The sequence below is a fragment of the Tachyglossus aculeatus genome, chromosome 22, assembly GCF_015852505.1.
Source record: "Tachyglossus aculeatus isolate mTacAcu1 chromosome 22, mTacAcu1.pri, whole genome shotgun sequence".
In the NCBI taxonomy this organism is placed as follows: Eukaryota; Metazoa; Chordata; class Mammalia; order Monotremata; family Tachyglossidae; genus Tachyglossus; species Tachyglossus aculeatus.
Window position 1 is genome coordinate 10343243 of NC_052087.1, and position 23339 is coordinate 10366581.

The window sequence follows — 23339 nt, forward strand, 5'->3', positions numbered from 1 at the left end:
AGCCCGGCCCCCACGGGCACTCGACCTGCCGGGACAAGGTGAGCCTGGCCAGGAGCGGAGCATGGCTGAGCCCGGGTGGGGGGCTGACATGTCCGCCCCTCCCCGGCCTCCTCCGATCGTCCCCCACTTCCCTTCCCCCACGGCCCCTACTAGGCCCGTGAAGACTGAGGGAGGCGGCTGGGACGCAGCCGGGCAGAACCGGGAGGAGGCCTTCGTCCCCGGGCCCTTCTTTATCTGGAGGACGAGCTGCCGCTCGCTCTCGCCGAGGTTTCCGGCGCGACGTGGCACTCCTCTCGGCTCCCCAACCCCCCGTCTCTTGCAGGACTACTACAAGTCTGGAATAATCCGCTGCCCCGATGGGATATCTATTCCGGAGCTGAGAGAGGCGTGCGACTACCTCTGTATCTCCTTTGAATACAGTACCATTAAATGCAGAGATCTCAGTAAGTACGACCCTTTCCGAGAAGGAAAGCCTAGTGGTAATGGGGCTGTGGAGTTTGGTGGAGAGTGGGAGGAAAGTCTTTAAACAACCAAAACCAAACAAAGAACCATGTAAAATATCCTGATTTTTATGTGAAGGGGTCATTTAAAAATTCACGAAACAGTACTGTAGTCTTAGACGGAAGCCCTAGAATCGCCTGCGGTACTAAAAGAGAATTCCTCTGACAATCAGTCGAATTTGAGCACTTCCCGTGTGCAGAGCCCCAAACTAAGCTTTTGGGAGAGTACAACAGAATCAGATAAGTTCCCTGCCCGTGTCGAGCTTCCAGATAATGGCACCTTACCAGTGACTGACTTGGAAAGGCTCGGTTTAGAAAGTCGTTCAACCTCTGGGTTGGCTTAGCCTTTCACAGGTTCCACGTGGGGTTTAAACCTGAACTTCGAATGGAGGCAGATACCTTAAGCAAAACGGGCTTCTAATGACTGAGGCGGTGGGGTCTTTTAAGAGCAAATCGAGTGGGGCGGGCTACAGATCATTGCTAGAGAAAAATCAGCCCCGGGGCATCTTAGCAAGGAGCTTGAACAGGGCAGCCAAGATGGTCGAGGTGAGAGGGAGAGGTTTGTTGGGGGGCCTTCAGTCTGGAAAGAGCAAGACAGAGGGGCGGACGAGCTGCTGCTCCTGACTTTTCCCCGGCGCGTTCCCCAAGGCCCCTGATGGCGTGGGGCCGGCGTAAGGTGGTTGCCGATCAGAGACCGTACTACCGTTCATTCATTCAGTCGTATTTATTGAGCGCTTACTGCATGCAGAGCACTGTACTAAGCGCTTGGGAAGTACAAGTTGGCAACATATAGAGACGGTCCCTGCCCAACAACGGGCTTACAGTCTAGAAGACTGTGAAGGCTGCACTCCCAGCCTACAGGGCACCCACTGAAAGCTCAAGGTGGGGAGTTGAGAGTGGGCAGTCCAGGCATTTGGTCTCTTAGAGGACGGGGTCTTGCAGCGTATTGAGTCCAGCTCCCTGCTGGGAGTGTGCGGGTGGAGAAGCGCAGGAAAGTCTAAAAAGGTAGTAATAATGATGGTATTTGTTAAGCGCTTATTATGTGCCAAGCACTGTTTAAGCTCTGGGGTAGGTACAAGGTAATCAGGTTGTCCCACATGGGGCTCACAGTCTTAATCCCCATTTTACAGATGAGGTAACTGAGGTCCAGAGAAGTTAAGTGGCTTGCCCAAGGTCACACAGCAGACAGGTGGCTGAGCCGGGGTCAGAACCTACGTCCTCTAACACCCAAGCTCGTGAGCCACGGTGGTTAGGATCCATTCCTGGACCAGAGGGGAAAAGTCAACACTGTTGGCTCGTCCGTCCCCCGGCACCCTCCCGGGGTCCATCCTGGGGCAGATCCGGGTGGCGGTGTTTATAGGGGTCTTCCTCGCTCGATTCTTGTCCAGACCACCGTAAGGTGAAGCTTTATGGGCTCCTCTTTTTGGTGCCGCTTTGGTTTCTTTGTCCTAAACCGGCGTGGTCCTGCTGGATTTTGAGGCCCTCGCCCGGGCCCCGGTGAAATCCCCTTTTCCTAGTAAACTCTGTGGCAGGTGGGCCGTCCGCGTGGGCAGAGGTGCAGAGTGACTGAGGGAGTGTGGGGGTGTCTCTGGGGGTGGCTGGATGTGTAGATGTGTCTGAGTGTGTAGCGGGGGGCCGGCGGTGGGGGACCCTCTAGTCCCGGGATGGGTGTTGGCCATTGTCAGGGCGGTCCAGTTCTCTCCCCGGGGCTTCCTGCGGGAATCTCCCAGGAGTCTAAAGTTCAGGTGCACTCCCTTCCCGGCAGTGTGCACTTCCTGCCCCGGGAGCCGCCCCTGCCGTTCGGACGTGGGCGGGCTCGGGTGCGGCGGGGGCAGGGGGGCTTCCCGAGGTGGCTGCGGGCGCCCAGGGAGGGGGGCTCATCCTGGGCCGGTGGCCCCCCAGTGCCCTCCACCCAACCGTGGGCGCGGTCCGCGTTTCAGGCGCCCTGATGCATGAGCTGTCCAACGACGGGGCTCGCCGGCAGTTCGAGTTCTACCTGGAGGAGATGATTCTCCCCCTGATGGTGGCCAGCGCCCAGAGCGGCGAGAGGGAGTGCCACATCGTGGTGCTGACCGACGACGACGTGGTCGACTGGGACGAGGAATACCCCCCGCAGATGGGCGAGGAGTACTCACAGAGTAAGTACATCTCGTGGCTTCTGGGATCATGATTTGAAGTGGTTGCATTGGGAGCTTAGTGAACTCCCACAGAGTCTGCTCTAGCCCTTTGATGAGCTCCGTACATAACTGAAAGATGTCCCACTTTTACATCACCTAGAGCAATCAATTATATTTACTGAGCACTTACTATGTGCAGAGTGGTATATTACGCACTTGGGAGAGTACATTACAACGGAGTTGGTAGATATGTTCTCTGCCCACAGCCAGCTTACAGGCTACCAACTCATTTATTTATTTATTTATTTATTTTACTTGTACATAGCTATTCTATTTATTTTATTTTGTTAGTATGTTTGGTTTTGTTCTCTGTCTCCCCCTTTTAGACTGTGAGCCCACTGTTGGGTAGGGACTGTCTCTATATGTTGCCAATTTGTACTTCCCAAGCGCTTAGTACAGTGCTCTGCACATAGTAAGCGCTCAATAAATACGATTGATGATGATCTCTTTTAGACTGTGAGCCCACTGTTGGGCAGGGACTGTCTCTATATGTTGCCAATTTGTACCTCCCAAGCGCTTAGTACAGTGCTCTGCACACAGTAAGCGCTCAATAAATACGATTGATGATCTCCACCCCGCCCAGGGGCTCACTCTCTGTCTCCCTCTGCTCCTGTGGGCACACGCACGTGCGTGTCAGACTTTCCCATCTCTGCGTCTCTCTATTTCTGTGTCTGTCTATGACTGTTTCTCTGTGTGTCTCTCTGGTCTCTCTCTCTGTGTTTTTGTCTCTGTCTCTGTCTCTCTATGTCTTTGTGTCTGTCTCTGTGTCTGTTTCTCTATGTCTCCGCCTTGGTACCCAATATGCCTCTCACTAATGCTGTTAATTGTGTTTCTTGATCCCCCGGGATGCCACTTTCTGCTCGGGTCTAGTCCTCTGACAAAATACGGGTCACTTCTGGCCACCCCACCTCCCACCGCTTGCCTCACCGAGGAGCCGGGAAGGGGATTTTTGGAAAGCTCGCGAGGGAACGAGCGGCTCATTCTCGACTGGGCTTCAGGTTTTCCTCTTTTTCAAAAAGACACAGTGGGACTTCCCAAGGTCCAAAAGCAGACAGAGTGGCCTGGCTTGGAAGAGAGCTTGGCGGTCTGTCTGGCCGAGAGGTTTGCGCTTCGCTTTCCAAGGGGTCGGTCCGCCCAGGGAGGAAGAGGAGCAGGAGGGTGTATGTGCGGGAGAGTGGTCTGCCTCTCTCCTTCCACGCAGCCCCTAGCCCAGGGGAAAGCTGACCATTGTTGGCAGTGGGCTGGGTGACCAGCGCGACAGGATGGGCTCTAATTTACTTAAACTTTGTGGGAAATGAGGCTGAGGCCTCAAACCCCACCCACCCATGCCCAAGTCAGCCCCCCTAGAGGCCCCTCGCCCCTAAAGACTCCCTGCTGGCAATGGGGCGGGATGCGCTGTGTGCTGGCCCGTTCCGAAGGCGAACAGGGTCAGGTTCATCCCGGCAATCTGTCATGTTCCCAAGGAGCGGCATGATCCTCTGAAGGGCAGGGCCGCCCCCCTGCCCCAGATAGACAAACGCCCGCTCGCTCGCCCCGGCTGTTCTCGTGGCATCGGTCGGTCGCCCATCCCCTCGGCTCTGCCGGCGGGGGCGGAGGGATGGGTGGAGGGGGGATCCTGCTGGAGAAACCAGCTGGTCCATTCTCTTCCCTCTTCCCCAGTTATCTACAGCACCAAGCTCTACAGGTTCTTCAAGTACATCGAAAATCGGGATGTGGCCAAGTCTGTCCTGAAGGAGCGCGGCCTTAAGAAGATCCGGCTGGGGATAGAAGGTAAGGAGCACACGAACAAGCGTCCGGTTGAACGTAGTGGACCGCTGGCCTCCGGTGGGACCCTGTGGCCAGCCACAGCGGCCGAGGCTCGGGGCCGCCACCGGCTCCGACACCTCCTGCCCCCCAACCACCCCCGCGTGGAGAAGGTCGCGGGCTGAGCCCAGTTTAGAGAAGCAGGATGGCACAGTGGATAGAGTACGGGAGTCAGAAGATCACGGGTTCTAATCCCAGCTCCGCCACTTGTCTGCCGTGTGACGTTGGCACGGCTCTTCACTTCTCGGCCTCGGTTCCGTCATCTGGAAAAGGGGGATTGAGACCGTGAGCCCCATGTGGGGCAGGGACTGTGTCCAACCCGATTGGCTTGTGTCCATCGCAGTGCGTAGTACGGTGCCTGACACTTAACAAATACCATCATCATCATCAATCGTATTTATTGAGCGCTTACTATGTGCAGAGCACTGTATTAAGCGCTTGGGAAGTACAAATTGGCAACATCTAGAGACAGTCCCTACCCAACAGTGGGCTCACAGTCTAAAAGGGGGAGACAGAGAACAAAACCAAAGATACTAACAAAATAAAATAAATAGAATAGATATGTACAAATAAATTAAATAAATAAATATAGTAAAAAAATGTACAAACATATATACATATATACATTATATATATATACATTATATATATACATTATATATATTATATATATATTATATAATATATATATTATATATACATATATACATATACCATTATTAGTTATTATCAGTATTAGTGTTAAGCACTTACTACTTGCGCTGTACCGACTTTATTGGGATGGACACAGTCGCCGTCCCTCATGGGGCTCTCAGTCTAATCCCCATTTTCCAGTTGAGGTCACTGAGGCCCAGGGAAGTGAAGTGACTGACCCCAGGTCGCAAAGCGGACAAGTGGCGGAGCTCTGAGCCTCAGAATGGGCGAGGGGGTGGCCGGAAACCCGGACCGACGGCTCTGTCTTTGCCCCGGTGCCCTCTTGGGGTGGCATTTCCTCTCGCTGCGCCTCCGGCTTGGGTTTCACCACCCACACGTCAGGTCAGCGACTGGCGACCCCTCTAATGGACATAGGCGCCCCCCGACCGGCCGGCCCGGGGGCGGGACGGGCCCCGCCTGACGATGCCCGCTCCTCCCGGCCTCCGCAGGCTACCCGACCTACAAAGAGAAGGTGAAGAAGCGGCCGGGGGGGCCGTCCGGAGGTGATCTACAACTACGTGCAGCGCCCCTTCATCCGCATGTCCTGGGAGAAGGAGGAGGGCAAGAGCCGCCACGTGGACTTCCAGTGCGTCAAGAGCAAGTCCATCACCAACCTGGCGGCCGCCGCGGCCGACATTCCCCAGGATCAGCTGGTGGCCCTGCACCCCGCGCCCCAGGTGGACGAGCTGGACAGCCTCCCCCCGCACCCCGCGGGCGGCCACGATGGGGAGCCCGACGGCCCGGGGCCCGCGCTCTGACCGGCCGGCCCGCCCGGCGGAAACCCCGTCTGCTGCTCGGCTCGGAGGGGGTAGCGACGGGGGAGGGTGCGGCCGTGTGGCTGGGGGCTTGGCGCCGGCTCCGTAAACGTGTCTGTCTACCGTAGGTTTGTGAAACCGGTCCCTCGTTTGCCCGGCTGTCCTCCCCGTCACACAGCCGGCTCCCTCCGGACACGGCGGGGGGCCCGGCAGCCGGCCAGCCTCCGTCCCTCGCAATCCCCGGGGGGATGGCCTCCTCCCTCTCGTAGAAAACGCCGTCACCAAGTGGCTTGGACGCGGGCCGGCGCTTTCCCCGCGGGGACGCGGCCGGTTCCGGGAGACGGTTAAAGCCATCTCTCGGAGTCGCGAGGTCCAAGGCGACGTGGGCGTCTGCGGGAGCCTCCTTCGGCTCACGTGCAAAACCGGGTTGGCGCCGGTCCGATCGGCTCCAGGCCCTTTAAGGATTTCCCGCCCCTTCCCTCCACCCTCCTCCATCCCGCCCCATCCCCACCCCTCGCCGATGAGCACAAAATGAGCATTTCCCCGTGGGCTCGCCGAACAACTACAGTTGGGTTGCGGCCTCCTCCCGCCGTCCGGGTGTCCGAGGCGAGCGCGGCGTTTGTCGGGAAACGCGGAACGGGCCGGGGCCCCTCCGCGGCATTTGAGGGGTGGGAGTGGGGAGGGTCAAACCCCGCCCTACGCTGGGGTCTGTTCAGTTATTTATTGACTCATTTTTCATAAGTGTCGCAGGCTAGGAAAATGAAGTGTTTGCTCTCCGTTTACTAAATGAATGTCAACTCGAGTTTTTCATTGAAATAAAATTCCATTATTTTAAGGTGTGCGGTCAGCTTCCTGCCCTCTTCTGCCGCCCCGTCTTTTTCCGGGGGGGGGTGGGGGTGCCGGAGGCGTCTGTGGGGCCCGCTTAGGTGGTGGGTTGTGTCCCTGTCAGATCTCTGCGTGTATCAGCATGGATAGAGTGGATAGAGTACGGAGCTGGGAGTCAGGAGGTCGTGGGTCCTAATCCAGAATCCTCCGCTTGTCTGCTGTGTGGCCTTGGGCAAGTCGTTTCACTTTTCTGTGCCTCAGTCCCCTCATCTCTAAAATGGGGATTGAGACTGTGAGCCTCGTGTGGGACCAGGGACTGTGTCCAACCCTTTTTGCTTGTTTCCACCCCAGTGCTTCGTACAGTGTCTGGCGTTTCACATATAGTACAATTGTTGCTATTATGAGAGTACACAGAACGTGTGGCAGAAGGCTTGTGCCCAGAGCAGTTTGCTCCTCTACTAATGACTCTTTTTCTTTTCTTTTTTCTTCTCTCCTCTCCTCTCCTCTCCCCTCCCTTCCCTTTTTTCTTTTCCTTTCCTTTCCTTTCCTTTCTTTCCTTTCCTTTCCTTTCCTTTCCTTTCCTTTCCTTTCCTTTCCTTTCCTTTCCTTTCCTTTCCTCCTTTCTTTTCTCCTTTCTTTTCTTTTTTTTTTCTTTCTTCCTACTGTGTGCAGAGCACGATACTAAGCACTTGGGAAAGAACAATTCAGCAATAGAGACAATCGCTGCCCACGATGAGCTCACAGCCTGGGTAGGGGGAGACAGGCAATACAAATAAAGATATATATGTAAGTGCTGTGGGGCTGGAAGACGGGGGGTGGGGAGAGCAAAGGGAGCAAGTCAGGGGGACGCAGAAGGGATTGGGAGATGAGGAAAAGTGGGACGTAGCCTGGGAAGGCCTCGAAGTGGGGGAGAACAATTGTCTGACGGATTTGAGGTGGGAGGGCGTTCCAGGCCAGAGGCAGGACGTGGGCCGGGGTCGGCGGCGAGACAGGCGAGATGAAGGCACAGCGAGAAGTTTAGCAACAGAGGAGTGAAGTGTGCGGGCTTCATTGTAGGAGGGGGCAAGGTGGTGGACTGCTTTAAAGCCAATGGTGAGGAGATTTTGTTGGATACGGAGGTGGATGGGCAATCATTGGAGATTTTTGAGGAGGTGGGGGTGATGTGTCCTGAACGTTTTTGTAGAAAGATGATCCGGACAGCAGCGTGAGGTATCGAATAGAGTAGAGAGAGACAGGAGGCTGGGAGGTCAGCAAGGAGGCTAATGCAGTAATCCAGGTGGGATAGGATGAGTGTATTAACACGGTAGCAGTTTGGATGGAGAGGAAAGAGCGGATTTTAGCGCTGTTGTGAAGGTGGGACTGACAGGATTTGGTGTATGGATTAAGTATGTGGGTTGAGTGAGAGAGAGGAGTCAAGGATAACACCAAGGTAATGGGCTTGTGAGACGGGAAGGATGGTGGTGCCGTCTATGGTGATGGGAAAGTCAGGGAGCGGACAGGGTTTGCACAAGAAGATAAGGAGCTCTGTTCTGGACATGTTAGGTTTGAGGTGACGGGGGGGGCATCCAAGTAGAGATGTCTTGAAGGCAGGAGGAGATGCTAGCCCGGAGATCAGGGGAGATGGAAATTTGGATAGCAGCTGCATAGAGATGGTAGTTGAAGCCCTGGGAGCAAATGAATTCTCCAAGGGAATGAGTGTAGACGGAGAATAGAAAGGGACCAAGAACTGAACCTTGAGGGATCCCCACAGTTAGGGGTTGGGAGGCAGAGGAAAAGCCCGCGAGGGAGACAGAATGAATGGCCAGAGAGATGAGGAGAACCAGGAGAGAAAAGTTAGGGAAGGCAAGGTTGGATAACGTTTCCAGGAGAAGGGGGTGGTCTACAGTGTCGAAGGCAGCTGAGAAGTCGAGGAGGATTAGGATGGAGTAGAAGCTCTTGGATTTGGCAAGAAGGAGATCACTGCTGATCTATTACTCTATTTTATTTGTACATATTTATTCTAATTATTTTATTTTGTTTATGTGTTTGGTTTGGTTTTGTTCTCTGTCTACCCCTTCTAGACTATGAGCCCCCTGTTGGGTAGGGACTGTCTCTATATGTTGCCAACTTGTACTGCCCAAGTGCTTAGTACAGTGCTCTGCACACAGTAAGTGCTCAATAAATACGATTGAATGAATGAATGAATGCATGAACGCTGACCTTTGAGAGGGCGGTTTCAATGAAGTGAAGGGCCCGGAAGCCCGATTGGAAGGGTCCAGGAGAGAATTGGCCCAGAGGAATTTGAGACAGCGGGTGTAGACGACTCGTTCAAGGAGTTTGAAGAGGAATGGTAGGAGAGAGATGGGGCGATAACTGGAGGGAGTCAGGGGAGAGTTTTTTTAGGATGGAGAGATGGGGCTATGCTTGAAGGCAGTGAGGAAGAAGCCACTGGAGAGTGAACAGTTGAAGATGGCTGTTAGGGAGGGAAGGAGAGAAGAGCAAGACTAGTTATAAGGTGCGAAGGAATGGAAGGGGTGGCATTTGGGCGGAGGCAGGCCGCCTCCTCTAGAGATACTTTCTGTGGCCAAGGCAGGTGGCAGTGGCTCTCCCCTCTCCCCCGGCCATAGTAAGTACCCGGCAGAGGAAAGCGTTTTCATTTTGGACTCCACCCCTAGCCAGAAGCGGGACCGTGACGGGAGAGCCTCGAGGCAGCAATGTGGCCTAGTGGATAAACCACGGGCTTGGGAGACAGAAGGACCTGGGTTCTAATGCCAGCTCCGCCTCGTGTCTGCAGTGTGACCTTGGACGAGTCACTTCTGAGCCTGTTACCTCATCTGTAAAATGGGAATTAAGACTGCCAGCCCCACGTGGGACAGGGACTGGGTCCAAACTGATTACCTCGTATCACAACAGTGCTCAGCACAGAGTAAGCACTTAACCAGTACCGTTATTATTACCGTGCCTCAAACGGGTTGGTGCAGGTTGTCCTCGACCCACCCTTCATCGGGAGGCCCCCTTGGGAAGAAGGGTCCTTTGGGAGCGGGAGACAAGGGGGGCCCTTGGGGTTCGGTGAGGTCCCTGCTGGTGGAGTCCGGCACCCAGCCTGTCGCAGGGCTTCGTTTGGGGGCCCGGGACTCGGGAGACGTGCCTGCAGGGTGACCCTTGGCAAATCGAAGACCCCACCCTGGCTCTCCATTTCTCCACCTTTAAAATGGAGGGAGCGACACCCGATTTTTTAGCAGTGGTCCGGTGGAAGGCGATGGGCCCGAGACACCTGCAGAATAGCCGCCGCGAGGTGCCCGCACCGAGCCCACGTAAGTCCAGGTCATCTCTGGAATCGCTCACGCGGAAGATTCCCGCGGCCCGACGTGGACACCGGGACTTCTCGAGGTAAGGGTTTCCACGTCCCCTCTTCGAAAGGCGGAGGGCGGGCTGGCGTCGAAACGTGGGGGGCTCGGCCTTAGAAGAACTTCCTTGGAGAAAGTGTTCCCGCAAACGGATCCTCTGAAGAAGGGGAGGAATCTGCTCATTTTGCAGGACTCTGGTGGACCCCCAACTACAGGGAGGAGTCTGGGAAGTGCTTGGGAATTTGGATTTCTGTGGGGCAGGCAGCATGGCCTAGTGGATAGAGCCTGGGCCCAAGAGTCAGAAGGCCCCGGGTTCTAATCCCGCTCCGCTGCCTGTCTGCTGTGGGACCCTGGGCAAGTCACCTCACTTCAATCCTCCTTAGTTCCCTCATCTGTAAAATGGGGTTGAAGCCTGTGAGCCCCCTGTGGGACATCATCATCATCATCAATCGTATTTATTGAGCGCTTACTATGTGCAGAGCACTGTACTAAGCGCTTGGGAAGTACAAACTGGCAACAGATAGAGACAGTCCCTACCAAACCGTGGGCTCACAGTCTAAAAGGGGGAGACAGAGAACAAAACCAAACGTACTAACAAAATAAAATAGACATGGCCTGTGTCCCACCTGATTAGCTTGTATCTATCCCAGCTCTCAAACAGTGCCCAGCCTATAATGAGCACATAATAAATACTCTCCTCAGTACTTGGTACAGTGCTCTGCACAAAGTAAATTGTCGATAAACACAAAGGGAATCCACAGGGAGAATCTGGTGTGGAGTGCGGGGTCCTTCATTCATATTTATCAAGCACTTACTGTGTGCAGAGCACTACTAAACGCTTGAGAGAGTACGATACAACAACAGACACATTCCCTGCCCATAGCGAGCTCACAGTCTGTCCCCTCTCTCCTGTGAGGACACTTTGGCTAGAGGCAAAGCCTCCCCCCGCCCCCAGTAACCCCCCAGCTCACCAGCCCCTCTGACAAAAGAGGCCAGGCCTGCTGCTGCTGCGTTTATACAACAAGGGCGACGTTTATTTTAAAAATATTCAACTGTCTAATACATTACACTTTTACCATATTTATAGGAAAGGGCTCTTACCGGAAAGAATAGATCGCTTTATGATACAGTCGGTAAAAGAAATAGCCATCCACCCGGGGACCTCTGTAGTGTAAAAACACCGGACGTCGGAAATGACCGCTGGCATAGAAAGGCGACCGTCGCCGGGGCGCGGACGGCCGAGCTCCCCGCGGACGGGATCCCTAAGGTCCAGAGGGTGGCCGCCCCTGGCCCCGCAGGACTCGGGCGGGCCGGCCCGGGGGGCCGTGGCTTCGAGATATGGCTTTTATGACGTGGGAACATAAAAGCGGTTCGCTCGCGATCCACTAAAAGCTTCACGGATGGGAAAAGTCCACCCACCGCTGAGGCGCTCGTGGCCGGCGGTGGCCGGGGTGGGGGCCGCTCACAGGGGCCAAGGGAGGTCACTGAAGTCCACGGGGCCCCCGAGGCCGGCGTCGGCCTCCAGGAGGCTCATGATGACGGCCATGGCCGCCTCGTCGTTGCTGGGGCTGCTGGAGCCCTGCTCGTGGTCGATCATGTCTAGGCCTATGTGGTTCTCACCTGGGCCGGGTGACAGAGCGGGGCCGTCAGGGAGAGCCTGCCCCTTCCCACCTCTCCATCCCTCTCCACCCCATCCTTCCCCCTCTGCGGGCTGGGGCGGACTTGGGGGCAGTCGCGTGACCTCTCCTCCCGGGGCGGCCGGAAGGCCTTTCGGCCATCTCCCCATCCCTGGATCCACGCCAAGCGGGCTCCGAGAGCCGGCAATTCCCACCCCACCTCGATCCCGCCGGGACGTGCCCCCTTCGTGGCTCACCGAGAATGGAAGAGCTGTCCGAGTAGGGGTAGCCGGAGTTGTCTGGGACCTGGCCGGCCAGGAGCCCGGCCGGGGGGATGTCCGGGGTGCCGCCGTTGAGAATCTGGAAGCGCAAGGGGCAGGCGTGATGGCTGATCTGTTCCCTGGAGCGGTGGTTTCCCCCTTCTCCCCCACAGTGCCGCCTCAGGGAGGAGGCTACCACTGGTGGCCTGTCTGCTGGACCCCTCTTCTCCTCCCAGTCCCCCGCTCCCCTTCCGCTCGGGGTCGCCGGCCCCGTACCCGCTCCCCTAGCCGGGTCTGAGGCTGCCGTGGCACCCCCGCCTCCACTGCGGTGTGGGCCCTTATCACGCTCCCCGGGGGCTCCCCCAGTTGCCCCCACTCCCGGGGCCCCCACCTCCAGACCCCTAGTCCCAGCTGCTGGCTCCAAGCTGCGGATGAGGGTTTATGGACCAGTCTGACGGTGGAGTCGATGGGGAGAGGGGTGTGAATCCCCCCCCTCCAGCCTGGCTCCAAGAAATCTGTCCTTCCTTTACTCCCTCCTCTCTCTCCCCTTCCTCATCTTTCTTTCTCCTCTCTCCCTCCATCCCCAGCTCTCCTCAACCTTCCCAATCTCTCCCCCACCCCTTCCCCACCTCTCCCTCTCTCTCTCTTTCCCCATTTCTCTCTCTCGGTCCCACCTCGCCCCAACCCGAGCATTTTCTTCTGCCCTAACCCTTGCTTTAGTTCCCTGTGAGCAGTCGGAAGCAACCCTGGCCCGAAAGCAGAGCCGGGAGCGGCCCCGGCCGTCCTACCTTCTTGGCTCCGGGAGAAGCGGCGTCGGGGGGCGGGGTGCTAGTGATGTTCAGCGGGCTGGACCCGCAGCTGGACGGCGAGGGCCCTCTTATCCTGCCCGTGGCGACACACGGCCGTTAGAGGGGCGAGGGGGAGGGATCCCGCCGGCCCTCTCGTTTCCCTCCACCCCAACCCGTTGGAGGGCCTGGCCCCCCAGGCCGCTCTGGAGAGCCCAGTGCCTTGGGTGAGCATTTCTGGAGCTCCATCCTGCTGTGCCCCACCCCAAGAGAGGCCCCGTGGGAGGGATGGAGGGATGGAGGGGAAAGGAAGTTGGCCGCTTAGGGTGGCAGCAGCCCGGCCCGGAGCAAATGCCTGCTTCCCGGCTCCTGCGCCGGCTGTTGAGCCGGAGGGCACAGAAGGGCCGGTTTTCACACGGTCCATTCCGGTGTCCCCGGCCAGCCCCGAGCAGGGCAGCGGATGGGGTAACGAGTGCCACCCGCGCCTCGGCGGCCTGGGAGGGACGGGTCAGCCGGGGCTGGCACTCAGAGGGCGGGGCCGGGCCCAGGGTGGGGGGCCGCCACTCACCGGTGAATCTCCATGACCTCCTCGGCTATCATCCGGCCGATCTTGCCCGCCCCGGCTCGCGTCCCGCCGGGGATGCCGGGGACCGTGGGGTGGGGCCTCTTGGGGCCACCTGGGAAGAAAGAGCGGCGTGTTTTTGGGGTAGGGGGGGACCAGAGTGCGTGTGACAGGGAGCGGAATGCCCAACCAGCCCGAGGCGCACGCATGTTTAACTTTTTGGAGGGAGCACCCCGCCACCAAGAAACTCCTGCCCACTGGCTGTAAGTCACTCCAGCGGTTCTCGCCCTCTTCGTTCATGGTATTTATTCATTCATTCAATCGTATTTATTGAGCGCTTACTGTGTGCAGAGCACTGTACTAAGCGCTTGGGAAGTACCAGTTGGCAACAACTTGTTGTTTTTATTTATTGAGCACTCACTGTGCAGAGCACTATACTAAGTGCTCGGGGCAGTATGATAGAGTTGGCAGACACGTTCCCTGCCCACAATGAGACCCTCTTCCTCAGCGGCTCTCCTCTCCCACCCCATCCCAGCTCACGCTCTCCATCCCGCTCGACGTAACTTTCTCCCTACCTCATTCCCAACTGGGGTCTTCAGCACGTCCTTCCTCCCGCTCAGAGCCCCTCCCACTTCCCATCCACCAGCCCACAGCTCTCCCCTTCTTCCAAGCCCCCCGTGTAATCCCACCAGTTTTCTTAAATCACACCCTCCCAACTTCCACCTCAGTGCTTGAGCATTTTAGCACGTTTGTACGGCATGGCAGAGTGGAGAGAACACAGGCCTTCAAGTCAGAAGGTCATGGGTGCTAATTCCGGCTCCACCATTTGTCTGCTGTGTGACCTTGGACAGGTCACTTCACTTCCCTCATCTGTAAAATGGGGATGGAGACTGTGAGCCCCACGTGGGACAGGGACGCTGTGTCCAACCCGATTTGCTTGTATCCACCCCGTGCTTAGTACAGTGCCCGGCCTATAGTTAGCGCATAACCAATGCCATAATTATTATTATCGCTACCACACGGGCACTTATTTTTTCCCTGATCCATCCCTTCATCTCCTTTTGCCTCCTCTCTGGAAACGAGTTTGTGTCTGTCTTCCCTGTTACACTAGAAGCTCCCTGAGGGCAAGGATAATGTCTACTAACTCAGCTGTGCTCTCCCAAACGCCCTCTAGACTGTAAGTTTGCGGTGGACAGGGAATGTGTCCACCAACTCTTTTATTTTGTACTCTCCCAAGTGTTTTGTACAGTGCTCCGCACACAGTAAGCGCTTGATTAAAAGCGACTGATTGATTGACAGCGCTCTCCCTCACAGCCCAATAGCTAGAGAAGCAGCACGGCCTAGTGGATAGAGCACGGGCCTGGGAAGTCCGCCGAACCTGGGTTCTAATCTTGTCTGCTGTGTGATCTTGGGTAAGTCATTTCACTTCTCTGTGCCTCATTGACCTCATCTGTATAATGGGGATGGAGACCGTGAGCCCCACCTGGGACAGGGACCGTGTCCAACTTGATTTTAGACTGTGAGCCCACTATTGGGTAGGGACTGTCTCTATATGTTGCCAACTTGTACTTCCCAAGCGCTTAGTACAGTGCTCTGCACACAGTAAGCGCTCAATAAATACGATTGATGATGATGATGATGATTTGCTTGTATCCACCCTAGTGCTTAGTAGGGCGCCTGGCACGTAGTAAGTGCTTCACAAATAGCACAATGATTACGATTGATTGGGGCCCACCCCAGAGGCTGTGACAGACGGCGTCCTCGGCTCCAAGGGGTCGGAGGGCTAACCTTGAGCCCTCGCCCGCTTCCCCAGAGGAAGGCAGAGAGAGGTGGAGGTGCCAATGCCAGTCTCCTCGGCCTGGCCCACAGGACCATCACGTCTGCAACCCACAGGGTCCACCAGAGCCACCGGGGACTCAAGACCCGCAAGCGTATTCGTCAGAGCGAGAGGAGAGATGACCGGCCGGGCCACCTGCCTCCGGGAGGCCTTGGAGAAAAAGGGTGGCCCGGCCCGGCGGGCACTTACCTTCCCCAGCTGGCAGCGCGTTGTCCATGCTGTGAGGGGAGGCGGCGTGCTGGGCGAAGGCCGGGTCTCCGCTCTCGGCGACGGTGGCCCTGCCGACGACAGGGAAAGGAGAATCGGGACTGTGCCTCGGGCGGGCAGCGTGGGGAGCGGAAGGGACCCGGGCCGGGCCGGGAGCTGGAGGGTTGGGTGGGATCGGGCCATCCCTGCCCATGAGCTCTGCCAGCGGTGGTCACCCCCCATCATTAAGGGGCACTGACCTCGGTGACCGCAGACAACAAGGAAAGATAGCCCAGGCCCAGCCCGGCCAAGGCCAACCACCACAAGGCCCAGACCCTAAAGGGTGGTCCATCCGCCATCCCCAACCTAACCCTAACTGCGGCCCTGAGCCCACCCAGACTACCTTCCTCGCCGCGGCCACGGTGCCGCAACTCCCGCCCCAGAACCACAACGAGGGCAACGCTGGGGACTAGCAGTCAGAGGATCTGGGTTCTATCGGGTGACCGTGGGCAAGTCACTTCTCTGGGCCTCAGTTCCCTCATCTATAAAATGGAGACTAGGACCGTGAGCCCCATGTGGGACGTGGACCGTGTCCAACGTGACTTATTTGTATCCACCCTACTGTTTAGTACAGTGCCTGGCACATAACGAATTCCACGGTTCTTCTTCTTATTACTTAGCAGCTGCACACCCCTGGGCAAGTCACTTCACTTCTCTGGGTCTCAGTTCCCTCATCTGTAAACCAGAGATTAGGAGCCCTATGTGGGATGGGGACTGTGTCCAAACTGATGATCTGGTATCTACCCCAGCGCTTAGTAGAGTGCCTGACACATAGTAAGCACTTAACAGGTATCTTTTTAAACAAAAAAAAGCCGGGTGCCTCACACTCACCGGTCCACCTCACGGAAACCGAGCCGCTCCCTGTCGTTCTACCCGCTGTGGTGGAGCGATGCCTAACTCCCTTCCCCAGCCGGTCACTGGGATTCCCAGAAGAATTCCAGAGTCGGGAGGGGAAGCTGGATCCATGCCCCAGGGCCCCCCCTCCACCCGGGCACCCGAAATTCCAAGAGCACGGAGCCGGCGGGGGACACTTACGACACCACCGTGTTGGTGGAGACGATGTATTCCACGTCTTTGGTCCAGGGGTTCATGAAACTGAACCAGCGACTCCGCAGGGTGATGAAAGAACCGTCTTTGACTTTAAACTTGTAGCAGTCGGTCGTGATTTTTTCCCTCGTCTGGAGAACTGGACGAGCAAAAGGGACAGTGAGCGCGGACGGTTCTCTCGGCCCCGCGGGGCGGCTTGCGGCGGAACGGGTACGGGAGAGGGGACCCCGGCAGGCGGCTTAAATGACCCATTTTAACCTTATTTGAGGTCTACACTGTGCAAGTGGACGCTGGGAGTTAGGGGACCTGAGTTCTAACGGTGGCTCCGCCGCTGGTCCGCTGTAGGACCCTGGGCAAGTCACTTCACTTCTCTGAGCCTCAGTTCCCTCGCCTGTAAAATGGGGATTAAGACTGTGAGCCTCGTGGCACAGGGACTGTGTCCAACCTGATCCGCCTGCTTCGACCCCAGCGCTCAGTACAGTGCCTGGCACAGAGTACGCACTTAACAAATACCAAGAAAAAAAAACAGTCACAACCTGTCCCTCTCTCCCTTAAGACTGTGAGCCTCGAGTGGGACAGGGACCGTGTCCAACCTGATTATCTTGTATTTGTCTACCCCAGCTCTTAGCACACAGTTGGGCGCAAAGTCCGTGCTTAACAAATACCACAATTATTGCGATGATTATATACACTTTGGGAGCAGAACTCAAAGTCAGACATTTAGATAAAACAGCATAAGGCTACAGAAAACTGAACACTACCAAGACTTCCAAATAAGAGAAACTGTTTTCAAAGTGTCCATAGTCCCCTGCTCCACTTCTAAACCTATGGGCCCAAAGACTCACAATAAGCCCATACACGTGGTTGGCCTAGTGGAAAGAGCCCGGGCCTGGGAGTTGGGGCATCTGGTCCAGCTCTAACGCTTGCCCGCTGTGTGACCTTGGACAAGCCACTTAACATCTCTGGGCCTCAGCTTCCCCATCTGTTCCCCCCCTTGGACTGAGAGCCCCATGTGGGACAGGGACTTTGTCGATCGGATTATCTCGTATCCGTCTGCCACTCTCGTCCTCTGGATTGTGAAGTTGGCCCGGAATGCATCTGCCCCATTTGTTATATTATTAAAAAAAATAATAATAAAATAATAATGGCATTTATTAAGCGCTTACTATGTGCAGAGCACTGTTCTAAGCACTGGGGAAGTTACAAGGTGATTAGGTTGTCCCACGGGGGCTCACAGTCTTAATCCCCATTTTACAGACGAGGTAACTGAGGCCCAGAGACGTTAAGTGCCTTGCCCAGAGTCACACAGCTGAAAATTGGTGGAGCTGGGATTTGAACCCATGACCTCTGACTCCAAAGCCCGGGCTCTTTACCACTGAGCCACGCTGCTTCTTCTCAGCGCTTAGTACAGTGCTCTGCGCACAGTAAGCGCTCGATAAATGCCAGTGATTGATTGCCTTAGTTGTTGGCTACCTGTCCGACCCTGGAGAAGCATTTCCATCAGAGAGCACGCCACAGGTCCAGTGGGGCAATGGGGGAGGAAGTCGGGGATGTTGGGTAGGGACTGTCTCTATATGTTGCCAATTTGTACTTCCCAAGCGCTTAGTACAGTGCTCTGCACATAGTAAGCGCTCAATAAATATGATTGATGATGATGATGATGATACTGGCTAGGCAGGGCGGAGCTGGTGGCCTAGCCGGTTGTCTAGTTCGTGGCACAGCTGGTGGCCTAGCTAGTGGCTTAGCTAGCCTGTGTCCTAGCTGGAGTCCTATCTCGTGTCCTAGCTGGTGGTCTCGCTCATAGCCGGTGGCTAGCTGGTGGCCTAGCTGGTGGCCTGGCCGACGGCCTCCGCAGCGCAGATTTGACTCAGGTTGGGCCAACATCCCACAGTCCCAGGCCAGAGGCCCTGATCTTTATGCTCAACAGGGCACTAGACTCTGGCCCATGATGGGGTCAAAGGGATCAGCCTGTAATCAATCATATTTATTGAGCGCTTACTGTGTGCAGAGCACTGTACTAAGCGCTTGGGAAGTACAAGTTGGCAACATATAGAGACGGTTCCTACCCAACAATGGGCTCACAGTCCACCTCCTGGCTGGCCTCCCAGCCTCCTTTCCATACTTCACTCTGCTGCCCCGATGATTTTTCTACAGAAATGTTCAGGTCATGTTCCCCCACTCCTCAAGAACTTCCAGTGGTTGTTCATCCACTTCCACATCGAACAAACACTCGTCATTGGCTTTAAAGCAGTCAATCGCCCTGCCCACTCCTTCCTCACCTTGCTACTCTCCTCTTATAACCCTTCTCTCCTCTAATGCCAACCTTCTCACTGTACCTTGAGCTCATCTCACCCCCAACCTCTCGCCCACATCCTGGAACGCCCTCCCTCCACATATCCGATAGGCAATTACTCTCCCCACCTTCAGAGCTTTACTGAAGGCCCATCTCCTCCAAGAGGCCTTCCCTGATTAGGCCCTCATTTCTTCTTCTCACACGTGGATTTGCACCCTTTATTCACCCCCTTCCTCAGCATATCCATATTAATCTACGTTCACATCTGTCTGTCTGCCCTTCTAGACTGTAAGCCCGTTGCCAGTAAGGAATGTGTCTACCAACTCCGTTGTATGGTACTCTCCCCGGCGCTTAGTACAGTGCTCTGCACGCAGTAAGCACTCAATAAATACCACTGATCGATTGACTGACCGATAGGACAGTCCCACGGCACCAGATCATTGCCGGGATTTCAGTAATCCCGGACCAGATCTCCAGACCCTTCACCCAGGGTCCTTAGCTGTCGACAGGGGCTGGGCTTGTTTTGAAATTATCGGCCGTGATCTCCCTAAAATCTCCCCTACTCCTCTCCAACCCCTTCCCACTCCTGCTCCCTCTTCTACTCTCCCATCTTTCCCACCAGTATCCCAACAGATCTCCTGCCTTCTCTCAAAATCCAGCCCACATTGCCCATCCATCTCCTCCTCAAACAGAAACTTTTTTACCGTCGGCTTTAAGGCAATCACCTTGCCCACTCTTCCCTCACCTCACTCCTCACTCACTACAATCCCGCCCGAGCAATTCACTCCTCTAATGCCACTGGATTGGGGAGGGACAGGAGGCAGGGAGGTCAGCAAGGAGGCTGATACAGTAATCAGGGTGGGATAGGGGAGACACGAGCGTGTTTGAAAGCAATGGGGAAGAAGCCTTTGAAGAGTGAACAGTTGAGGATCGCAGTCAGGGAGGAAAGAAGGGAGAGGGAAAGAGTTCTGATAAGGTGACGAGATGGGGTCGGATGAGAAGTTGGAGGGGGTGGTCCTCTAATGCCAACCTACTCACTGTACCTCAGTCTCCTCTATCTTGCCACCGACCCCTCGCCCACCTCCAGCCTCTGGCCTTGAACGCCCTCCCTCTTTCTAATCCTACAGATGATCGCTCTCTCCCCCTTCAAAGCCTTATTGAAGGCACATCTCCTCCAAGAGGCCTTCCCTGAATAAGCCCTCCTCTCCTCTTCTCCCATTCCCTTCTGCTCTTGCGCTTGGATTTGCCCCCTTTATTCACTCCTCCCTCAGCCCCCCGGCACTCATTCATTCATTCATTCATTCAATCGCATTTATTGAGCGCTTACTGTGTGCAGAGCACTGTACTAAGCGCTTGGGAAGTACAAGTTGGCAACATAGAGAGACGGTCCCTACCCAACAGTGGGCTCACAGTCTAGAAGGGGGAGACAGAGAACAAAACAAAACATATTAACAAAATAAAGTAGACTAAATATGTACAAATAGAGTAATAAACATGTACAAACATATATACATATATACAGGTGCTGTGGGGAGGGGAAGGAGGTAAGGCGGGGGGGTGGTGTCCGTATCTGTAATTTGTTCATTTAAATTAATGTCCATCTCCCCTTCTAGGCTGTATGCTTATTGTGGGCAGGAAATGTGTCTAAGAACTCTCATATACTGTACTCTGCGAAGCACTTAGTACAGTGCTCCGCACACAGTAGGCGCTCAATAAATATGACCGATGGGTCGATTTCAATCGTGATGGTCAAGGAACGTGGCTGCTGATTCTGTTGTAGTATACTCTCCCAAGCGCTCAGTAAAGTGCTCTGCACATAGTTGATGGATTGATGCCATCTTACCTTGCCTGTGGCATTCTGCAAGGTGGCTTATGTCATCCTGGTGAAAATATTCATAACACGAAGTGCCTAGGAGCTCTTGGGGTAAATACGCCAGGATGGCCGTTGCCCTAGAAGGAGAACGTTTTCAAAAGACAAAAGGACAGACAGGTTACGGGATTAAACCTCCCTCCCCACTGCAGAGCGGACGGCCCTAGGGTAAACGAAGTTACCCCAGGTAACCGGTGGTGCGTCTTCTCAGACGGCTCGGCGTGAGGCATCTGGAGTTTGAAATCGCGATTTTTTAACTTTATGGTATTTGCTAAGTGCTTATTGTGTTCCAGGCAGGGGTAGAGACAAGCTAATCAGGTGGGACACAGTCTGTGTCCCACAGAGGGCTCACAGTCTTAATCCTCGTTTTTCAGGTGAGGAAACTGAGGCACGGAGAAGTGAAGCGACTCGCCCAGGGTCAGAACCCAGGTCCTTATGAATCCCAGGCCCCTGCTCTATCCACTAGGCCATGCTGCTTCTCAGGATGGTCAGTGGGGAAGCGGTGTTTTAGCAGAGGCTGAGGCCCGGCTCGGGTCCTTCCACTGCACCGCCGCCTCCCCTCAAAGGTCCGGCCCGATCCTGGGGGGCGGTCACTGATGGCGCGGGTTCCCCCCGCCTCACCTCTGATCTACGAACACGAACTTCCCGTCGATGGCGTGGCGGGACACGTACTCCGTGGGCTTGACCCTGATGTCCCCGTTGGCGGGCTGAGGGACGACGTGGGGGTGGAGCCGTCCGATGGCCACCAGGCAGCTCAGGTTGCAGCCTTCGTTGTCTGGCTCGTTGTCCTCGTCCAGCCCCATCTTGGTGGGCGGCCAGCTCTTCAGGTAGCCCGTGCTGTGGATTGTGCAGAAGCTCTTGCGGTCCGCTGGGGAGGGGAGGGAGCCACGGGTCAGAGGTCGGGGCCGCCGAAGGGCGGGGGGCACGCTCGGGACGGGTGGGGGACAGCGGGGGCGGCGGATTGGGTCCGAAGCCCCCCTCCCTCGGTCCCGGCCTGTCCCAGCAGCCAAACGAGGGTCCAGCTGAGGGAAATGACGCCGGAGACAGCAAGCTTCTCTCCTAATAATAACAACAATAATTACGGTACCTATTAAACGCTTACTATACGCCAGAAGCTGTACTGAGCGCTAGGGTGGATACGAGCAAATCGGGTTGGACAGTCTCGGGCCCCATTTTCCAGACAAGGTAACCGAGACCCAGAGAAGAGAAGTGTGACCTGTCCAGGGTCAAAGAGCAGACAAGCGGCGGAGCCGGGGTTCACTCATTCAATCGTATCTATTGAGTGTGCAGAGCACTGTACTAAGCGCTTGGGAAGTCCAAGTTGGCAACATAGCGAGACGGTCCCTACCCAACAGTGGGCTCACAGCCTAGAAGGGGGAGACAGAGAACAAAACGTATTAACAGAATAAAATAAATAGAATAAATATGTAGAAGAAAAATAAATAAATCAAACCCACGTCCCTTTGACTCCGAGGTTCGTGCTCTATCCGCTCTGCCAGGCTGAGGATGGCCCGAGCCCGTTTAAAGGGGGGCAGAAAAGAGGCCTTGCGTGTCCAGGCCGAGTTTTCTTCCCCGAGTAAACCCGGAGAAACTCGTCCCCTGAAACTAGCGGCTTTCGGGGGGAAAGGGGTCCCCCGGGACCACCCCAGGGCAGCAGCGGCGGGCAAACAGTTACCTTTTTTCTTTGAACATGTGGAGGGGAAGTCTTTGTCTTCCACCTTGACGGCGGGGCGATTGCACTTCATCCTGCAGAAGAAGGACCGCCTCGCCCCGGAACATAACCGCGAGGGCCCGGGAGTGATGTCTGTCTTGACGGGGAGTCCAGCTGCACGCAAACACATGCAAATTCGTAAGCCAAAGTCGGGCAATCTAGGGGAAAGAGTGCAGGAGTCAGAGACCCTGGAATCCCCATTCCAGGTAAGGTCACCTGGTGACCTTGGGTTGGTCATTTCACCCTGGGGCTGGGGGAAGGGGCCTTCGTTTTCTCATATAATAATAATAATAATTGTAGCACGTGCTTACTATGTGTCCGGCACTGTACTAAGCCCTGAGGTAGACACAAGCAAATCAGAATGGACATGGTCCCTGTCCCACATGGGGCTCACTGTCTCGATCCCCATTTTCCAGGTGAGGTAACTGAGGCCCAGAGAAGTGAAGCGATTTGCCCAAGATCACACAGCAGACAAGGGGCGGAGTTGGGATTAGAACCCGGCTCCTCTGTCTCCCAGGCCCCTGCTCTATCCTCTAGGCCACGCTGCTTCCTATACCATTATTAAATTGTTTAATTATTACATACAAATAATAATAATAATGATAATAACGATGGCATTTGTTAAGCGCTTACTATGTGCAAAGCACTGTTCTAAGCGATGGGGAGGATACAAGGTGATCAGCTTGTCCCACGGGGGGCTCACAGTCTTCATCCCCATTTTACAGATGGGGTAACTGAGGCACAGAGAAGTTAGGTGACTTGCCCAAGGTCACACAGCTGACAATCGGCGAAGCCGGAATTTGAACCCGTGACCTCTGACTCCCAAGCCCGGGCTCTTTCCATTGAGCCACGCTGCTTGTCATCATTGCCATTATAGTATTAAATAGCATCGACACTCACTTTTTGCGTCGATGAGTCTCTCCCGTGGAGCGGTGTCAGACGAGGAGAGCTGTTCCTTCACTTTGGCGATATCCTTGGGATGCAGATAGTCGAAGAGACTCTGGCCGATTAGATCGTTCTGGGCATGGGAAGG

At 55.5% G+C, this 23339-nt stretch overlaps 2 protein-coding genes across 5 annotated transcripts in view; one reads left to right on the forward strand and one right to left on the reverse strand.

The window, feature by feature from the left end:
* The window catches only part of BTBD10 (BTB domain containing 10), a 33012-nt gene extending 26988 nt beyond the window's left edge, over nucleotides 1-6024 (forward strand). The window contains 5 exon segments of the mRNA XM_038764771.1: nucleotides 323-443; nucleotides 2441-2638; nucleotides 4337-4447; nucleotides 5623-5660; nucleotides 5662-6024. Of these exon segments, the coding sequence (XP_038620699.1) occupies nucleotides 323-443; nucleotides 2441-2638; nucleotides 4337-4447; nucleotides 5623-5660; nucleotides 5662-5931 (738 nt within the window). The 3' untranslated portion in view covers nucleotides 5932-6024.
* A 5071-nt stretch (nucleotides 6025-11095) lies between these two features.
* The window catches only part of ARNTL (aryl hydrocarbon receptor nuclear translocator like), an 80287-nt gene continuing 68043 nt past the window's right edge, over nucleotides 11096-23339 (reverse strand). For all 4 annotated transcript variants that reach the window (XM_038764147.1, XM_038764146.1, XM_038764145.1 and 1 more), the window contains 10 exons: nucleotides 23207-23324; nucleotides 22271-22420; nucleotides 21217-21463; nucleotides 20569-20675; nucleotides 16421-16571; nucleotides 15329-15417; nucleotides 13309-13417; nucleotides 12744-12837; nucleotides 11953-12055; nucleotides 11096-11699 (listed from right to left, as the gene is read on the reverse strand). In XM_038764147.1, the coding sequence (XP_038620075.1) occupies nucleotides 11542-11699; nucleotides 11953-12055; nucleotides 12744-12837; nucleotides 13309-13417; nucleotides 15329-15417; nucleotides 16421-16571; nucleotides 20569-20675; nucleotides 21217-21463; nucleotides 22271-22420; nucleotides 23207-23324 (1326 nt within the window). In that variant the 3' untranslated portion in view covers nucleotides 11096-11541. The remainder of the gene's footprint in view (nucleotides 11700-11952; nucleotides 12056-12743; nucleotides 12838-13308; nucleotides 13418-15328; nucleotides 15418-16420; nucleotides 16572-20568; nucleotides 20676-21216; nucleotides 21464-22270; nucleotides 22421-23206; nucleotides 23325-23339) is intronic.